Source organism: Cervus elaphus, chromosome 15 (assembly GCF_910594005.1).
Source record: "Cervus elaphus chromosome 15, mCerEla1.1, whole genome shotgun sequence".
In the NCBI taxonomy this organism is placed as follows: Eukaryota; Metazoa; Chordata; class Mammalia; order Artiodactyla; family Cervidae; genus Cervus; species Cervus elaphus.
This window is the reverse complement of record NC_057829.1, coordinates 52,068,907-52,076,783: the sequence shown is the minus strand read 5'-3', so window position 1 is coordinate 52,076,783 and position 7,877 is coordinate 52,068,907. Positions and strand designations below refer to the sequence as shown.

The 7,877-nt window shown below is 35.3% G+C and overlaps 1 protein-coding gene across 6 annotated transcripts in view; it reads right to left on the bottom strand.

The window, feature by feature from the left end:
* Positions 1-354: 354 nt before the first annotated feature.
* Positions 355-7,877, bottom strand: part of A1CF (APOBEC1 complementation factor) — an 82,645-nt gene continuing 75,122 nt past the window's right edge. For all 6 annotated transcript variants that reach the window (XM_043926623.1, XM_043926624.1, XM_043926627.1 and 3 more), the window contains one exon: positions 355-7,534. In XM_043926623.1, the coding sequence (XP_043782558.1) occupies positions 7,383-7,534 (152 nt within the window). In that variant the 3' untranslated portion in view covers positions 355-7,382. The remainder of the gene's footprint in view (positions 7,535-7,877) is intronic.

Here is a 7,877-nt window from a genome sequence, read left to right as displayed (position 1 = left end):
GGTCTCCAGAGATGGTGTGCTGACCTCTCTGCTCTTGTCCTTTAAGGGAACAGTAGGAACCCCAGGGTAAATGTTGACTTCAGGGTTCACTTACCTTTCTGGAGCCATGTTTTCTCATTATTTTTTGTTTCTGAGTATTCTTGTTTTCTTTATTGATTGGAAAATAATGCATTCAATCATTAAAAGTTACGTTTACTCTCAGAAGTTGCACCAGAGGAAACTTTTATAAAAGATGTCAATGTAAAGAAGTCACCAGAGGGACACTGCAACTGTGGATCATTAATATTAAGGTATTTACTAAAAAAAAAAATTTTAATTTTCAGGAAAGGAAAATGAATCAGCAACACACGTTGATACTTTTTAAAACTTTATAATGGTACTTGAAAATTCAATTAAAATCATTTTACCATCCTGGAATTATACTAGTCATTACAATATCACATTATTAATTATCTTATGAGATTTATGCTTCTATAGTGCACATTATATCTTCCAAACCAATGATTACTTTCCCAATGAATGAATGTTGTAATTTTACTCAGTATATTTAGATAGATCACAGAGTTTTATAAAACATTGTACGCAAAGTACAAAAATAAGTGCCTTATGCACACTCTTTAATACTGTTTTCGTTTCTTTGGTACCTCAGCTAACTAACTTCACATAAATAATGTCAATAATAGCAAGAAGGAAAAAAAGCAAGAAATTGCTTAACATCTAGAAACTAGAGATACATTTTGCAGACATCATGCTTTTTATCAAGAGAAGAGATAATATCTGGCTATATTGTAGTCAGAAAAGTAAAAAAAAAAAAATGAACTCATGAAGAAATAGGGATAAAATGCCAATAATTACATCACATCTTTCAACCACTGATAATGACAAATTGATTTAAACAGACTGATCTTTACCCTAGGAGCTCAAATATCTCTTATGAATTAGATTGCAGAAAATGCAAAGTTTCAAAATTTACATTTGGAAAAAGTATGTATACTTCATTGTAAATCGTCTACTAGAAAGTAATGAAGGTATAGACAAGGCTTGTTAAACATTGTTAAATTTTATAAACACAGGTATATTTAGAAAATAGAAATAGTTAATAACCACAATGTTCTCAAGTAAATAAAAAGTATGGATCCCTGCTCATTAAGATCATAAGTCAATATGTGAATTTGTCAACTCCATGTATTAAAGCTCCTCTGGATATCTAACTGTATTGTTTTCTTCTTTTAAAATTTTTGGGTAGTCTGTTATGTTTCTTTTGGGGAAAATATTTGAAAACTCATTTTTACTTAAGTAGAAATAACAACAGATCGAGTTAAATTTGTCTTTAAAAAGGTTTACTCTACCAACCCTAGTGTTTGGCTGTGATAGTGGAAATGAAGTTTAGAGCAGAGTTGATTTATTTTGGGGATTCTGACTAAATGACAAAACCTACGAGCTGATGCACTTAAATATATGCAATTATATTCATTTTTAAAAACTGCATATGGATCACTAGACTGTGTACCCCACTGAGGGAAAAAATTTTTTTAAAAATTTGTATTCACAGTTTCTGGCATAAGAGTAAGTGCATAGTAAAAACAGACTGATCATACATTCTATGAATATTTTTGTTGGCTCATAGCAATAGAGACTAATAACACTCAATATTAGTAAAGAGAATAAAGGAAGAGTGAAAAACTTTCCTTTTTAACAGGAATTTCTGTCTATTAATATTATTTTCCATTACAAATAATAAAATCTTTATATGGGATTATATGAGGATTGGGGGCAAAGAATAGTTGATGAATAACCATAATGGTGAATTTAATGCAGGGGAGTTAGTGTTTGAGCAAGTCTGTAAGACACAGAAGGAGGGGAAAAGGCAACATGCCTCTTAATGTGAAGCTTTATAGAGGAAATCCTTTCTGTTTTTAGGTGCAGGTAACTTGGTGAAAGAAAGAAACCAGCAAGGGCTCTAAGACCTTGCTAATGCCCTCCGGATTTTGACAGACCAAGCACATGCCTCTAAGGGCTATTTTTCATCTTTTCTGCTTCACTCTTTGGCTAAGTGGCTGTGAGCTCAGTGAATGAAAGGCAGAACTCAGAACCCAGCACCCAGGGGCAGTGGGAAGAAAGCAAGGGCCAGAATGGGGTCATAGAGACTCAGCTAGATGGACTGTAGGTCGAGGGTAACCCTGGAGGAGAAGATGATGGATTCTTGTGTTCACCATGCTCCTACCCCAGTCAAAAGAAGTGGTCAGGTCTTTTAGTTTAAGCTATATCTGCTCTGGAGAGAATAAAGCCGTGTTGACAACATTAAGAAAACAAAAAAAGCCATAAAGATGGTCACTGTATAATTTGTTGTCTAAACTGAGACACACTTGAGAGTAAGGGGGGCAATTGTTTAATTGTTGATAGTTAATATTTATAATGGGACAGCAGACGTAAGCCTACATTGTCCTGGCAAACCAGGATGTACGGTCACTCCAGGGAGATGCTATTAAACAATGAGTGGCATGATTGCTCATTGGTCTCTAAGAAGTTCCTGCTGGCAGCTTACTTTCTTTAAAGAGCTGTGTCTTGCTATTTCTCCTCCCTTTAGGCAAAGTAACATATGTGAAGAGAGAGTGGGGGCATCTTCTTTTCTTGATATCTCCCTCAAAATAGGGGCAATATCCACAAGAGAGAGGTAGATGCAGAAGTGTTCTATATTTTATTCCAGGCATTTTTGAATGAATGAAACCTTCTGGTTTCATATTGTTTTTTATGTCAAGATTGGTTATGAACTTCTCTTTACTACTAGCTGAAGTATAAGGTATTGTTTTATCTTTCCTATGAAACTGAGGGCAACTGAGGATGTGTAAAGCCCGCTATCTCCCATAAATGAGTCTCTGTGTTCAAGGTATACATTGCTGTCCCTATTATACCTGTTCATTCTATATTCTATATAACATTGCAAGAGAAAGCTGGCTTTTAAAATGTTGGCATTTGAGGGGCAATAGAATATTCTATACCCATTTTTTATTGAGTAAAAAAATTTTTAATGTTTTACCCCATAAGTAAAGAGATACATATGGGGGCAGTCAAAAAAAAATCTTATTTTCCTAGTAGTTTCACTAATTATAGCAGGATATGTTTGGCTTTGTTCTAATGTTGGCAAATACAAATATACAGCCTGGTGAATATTTGACATGTTTTATGACTATGTCCTCATTAAACTGAGAGTATTTTCAAGATATTACTAGAATGAAGTGAAATATCAACATCAGATTTGAAAAATTAACAAAACCACCATACAACTGTTGCTTGTCAGGTAGGAATGTCTGTTGCCTTGCTTCTCTTTCAATAAGTATATTAAAATTCCTAAGTTGTGCTATTAATATTTTCTCTTAAAAGTGTTCATCACAAAGTTCACTTATGGTATCACATTTGAAAATTAGTTTGTCTTTAATAGATGTCTTTACAATATATAAAAATGTAGCTACAAAATATAAAAAGTACAGATTCTCTAGTTTAAACTGTAGCTACGTTTTCACCTCCTGGAAACTTCTGTGTGAGTTCAAGGGTGTAGGGGATACATGACCATGGCCTTGTATTGTTCCCTTTTAGTTGTAAGTTACTTTTGGGAAATCTGGGATGGGGCTGGAGTTGCACAATAATAACAAACTTTATCAAACTTTGTAGCTTTGAATACAAGACAATTTACTGAAAAATCCTAGCTTTCTTTATTGACACTTATTCTGCCAAGGTACCCTGAAAAAATCTCCCTATCCCCATGAATTCAAATTGTGACCCAGTTGCCCAAGAAAGAACTATAAAATAGTCATTTAAAAATACAGTGAAAAAGAACACAAGTTAAAAATTACATCGAGGTAATATTTCTGAAAAGCTGATCTATATGATTGGAAGAATATTTTGTTTTATTTTTTAAAAAAAACTTTTAACTTTTAAGTAAGATAAAGTAATTTCCTGCATATCTGTTATCAATACATAGCTATAATTTAATTTCCATCCACCATTAAAAAGTTAAGTATCTGTGGTTTGGAAATATGTTCTCATTTGTTAGATATTTTTTGAAGTTGATGTTTTCTTAACATGAGGTAGCTTCGTAGCAGCATTTTGGGTGCTGTCACCCGAATAACAGTGTGCTTTGGCATGATACTAGGTTTGGGCAGGGTTGGCTGGGTGTGGGTAGTCATCTAGGAAAATTATATTTTGTGGCAGTTAAGGGCAGTTCTCGCTGTATTAATGGGGTCGGAGAGAAATTCAACAATTTAAGAAGAGGAGTATTTTTACAGAGAAGAAAAACTGACATCTAATCTCACTGCTATTTCATTTCCTCCTAAGAACTATAGGACTGATTTTAATTCTCACTAAGCTATTAATACCCAAATTTAGAAACCCAATTCTAACTTACTAGAAATTTCTAAATTATTGGCTTGGGTATTTTGTTATTATCACTTGGTAGGTTGATTTTAAATTTTTCCATGAAGACTTTTTTTCTACTAAGCAATAATTTAAGAAATGGGAAAATATCAATACACAAAGAATGATAGGTATTAGATAAGTGCTAATTTCTGTAGTCCAAAAACATAAACATGCAAAAAGAAACTTTGGTTCTACATTTGCTTTTTTTCAAACCTCAAGTTTTAAAGTTTCAGATTCATCATAGTGGGACTTGTTCTACATTATTTAATTTGGGCAAAGGAAATGAAAACATATGGCATGGTGAACACACTGAAACTTTCATGATTTATGTTCTAAATGGGATTCCCTAAATTTTACTAGAATAAAGTTTTAGCAAAAAAATAAAACTCTATCTGCTTACTTAAATAAAATTAGTACTCAGGAAGTAAATGTCATGAATACTTATTTTCCCTTGAGCAAGAATGAGGTGATATTCCAGTGGCAATTTTCTTTATACTTTGGTATTATTGTATATATACGTTTCTGCTCTTAACCTTTAAAAAAGTGATTATGATTTCATTTGGAATAATATTTTTTTTCTCATGAAGAGATTCTTGTATTAACTAATTGTCCCTTTTGATTACATTTTAAACTACTCTGAATCAGACCTTATATTGTACATTGACTAGCCATGCAGAGTGATTTTTTACGTTTATTTTCAAAGATTTTAAAGAGCATTAAACTTTTGTCCTTGGAATTTGAAATGATTCTTTGGACTGAGTAGAAATTTGCCTGCCTCACTGTAGTTACTCTCCTTGAGTATGAAAGCAGGTCCATGGGGGAGTATAAATTTAAACCTAAGAATTGCTTAAGGAAATGTTTTTCACTTTCTTCTATTTAGAATTGGTTTGGCCAAAGAGTTAGTTTGAAGCCAGTATGAATTATAGTCACATCCATACTTCTCATGAGGTGAATATATGTAAAAATAAGATCTGGCTATTTGTTTTCATTTAGACTTTTTTTTTCTTGCATCTTTCTTAATGAAAGTGAAATTAAAAAAAAATTAAAACAGAGTGGAAATACAAAGAATACAGCAGTTCCCAGATTTACCTGCATACTTGAATCACCTAAGGATCTTAAAAAACAAAATGAAACAAAACTACTGATGTCAGGCTCCAATCCCAGGACATTCTGATGTAATTGGTATGAGGTGTGACCTTGGCTTTGGTGGGTTGAAAAGCTCTCCAGGTGTTTCTAATGTGCAGTCAAGTCTGGGAAACACAGTCCTTGGAAACAGGAAAAGTAAAATATAGAACTGAAAGCACAAGACCTTTCAGTGTTTCAGCTGTAGCCTTGAAGCCTTCGATACCTGATTGGAGTTAACAGAACTTTCAGGTTACAAGGACTCTTAATTGTTGTTGGAATTTACCTGATTTTGACTGGAATCTGGCCTGATCATTTGGATCATAGAATTCCATTCAAGAGTTGACAAATTTTTCTACGCTTTGGTGTCTATGTTTGTCCTTTAGTCTTGCAGAATTTTACAAAGGCCAAGGGATTTTTGAAATGAAAATTGAGTATTGAATGTCTTGCACCACTAATGAGACTAATGGTTCACAATAGGTATTCTGTGTTTGGACTTTGCTTATTTCTGTTTTGAACAAAAAGCCATCATTTACAAGTACAAAAAGAGAGCAGCGCCTTCTACTCCCATCTCCATCCCAGAGTCTGTAGCACTCTCACCTCGGGTGTTCTAGAGAAGAGGCCCCACACTCTGGAGATTTTGATAACTAGCACCTTTGCTGAGTATCTTTAGACTCAGCTTCTAATATTCAGTGATGGACATGAGGTTCTCCTGTGATAATTTTCAAGACCAAAGGACTCAGATATGGTAAAGCGGTCTGATACTTACTGAAAGTAAAAGGAAGAGAAGTCAGTGGATTTCTCAGCAGATTTAGTACAAGTGGGTTAGAGAGTCCATGGCTGAACATAAGATGATATAACTGTCTCTGAATGCTGGAGGGTGGGCTAGGTGCTGCAAAAACATCAAAGAAATATGAGTAAATCTTCTCTCCTCTCTTAGTTTGAAGTGACTTTTCAGCCAATTTGAATAGGAAAAAGTATCATAAATGGTATTCTGTAGATTTGATTTAAGTTTTTACAATATTGGAGATGAGCAAAATGAGACTGAGAGGAAAATAATATGAACAAGTCAGGATGTTTAAAATGAGAAAAAGTCATTTCATGTTGGTATGACAATTATCTTCTGGGGATCCTTCGGATTGGTAGGAGTTCTAGGGAAAAAGAGGTGTGAGCTAATGAGTTAAACAATGGGCCTGGATTTGTTTTTAACAACAGCTATAACAGATCACATCAATTACCAAGTCCCCAGGGGATGGAGGGGATGAGAAGATCCTGACCTACAACAAAATGACTGGATGGAATTTTCAGACTGACATGATGCTGATTCCTCTAAACCATGGACAATCTTTCACAAGCTCCAGGCTGTGAACATGCTCCGTGCAGTGGGCAATGGGAAATGTACTTGGAAAGGCATCTCCTACTGTCCCTCTGCCTTTTGTGACTGTGCCTTAAAGCTGTAAGCCAGGGGCTAAGACTCTGGAATTACTTGGCTCCCTTGGTTGTTACTGGTTGCCCAAGTCTTTTTAGCTCCTGAATTCTTGCTGGCTAAAAGGTGTCTCTCTACTTTGTCAAGGTTTGTAAACATGCTCCCCAAACCCTCAGGAACCCTGAAAGAAGAACTTTTGGGGACAATAACTCCTTAGCTATCTGTTAGATAAATGGCTCCTTAACATTGCATTTCATTTGGAATAAAGTTCTCTTAACATAATTTTACAGTTAGTATAAGCTGTACAGTCTCAGGACAGGCATCACTTTGGGACAAGTATTGTGATCACTGGGGGACTGAGTTAGAGGTTAATTTCTTCTGGACTGAGTTTGTGTGTTTTACTCTTAAGACAAAGATGTCTTCAGAAGGTTCCATATCCATCCCCTCGGGCAGTCACTGCAAAAGTAGGGTAGACCTCATACGCTGCATATGCTGCTAAGTCTTGTCCCAGGGTCACCGCCTGCTTGAGCTGGGCTGCGGACACAGATGCAGTTGGACTGGGGACAGCGTAGCCTGGAGGAGGAGGCAGAGAAAACTTCATGAAAGGGGGTTTAGATTTGCTCACTTTTGGCTTGTTGTCTTCTTTTTGAAAGATAACAATTTAGCATGGTTGCTTAAAGCCCAAAATTAATATGTACATTTTAAAAGGTGCCCTCTGACGACACAATATCTGGACTCATGCATTAGGGAACAGTGTTTCTCAGAGTAGGGTCAACCACCTATGTCAGAATCATTTCACTCTTAGAACACTAGACACATTGGGGATAGATCCCAAGAAACAGACACTTCACAGGATGCTGAGTTGAGCAAAGCTTGAGGTTCAGAACTTTTTCAGAGGGTCTCAGAACTTGTAAAG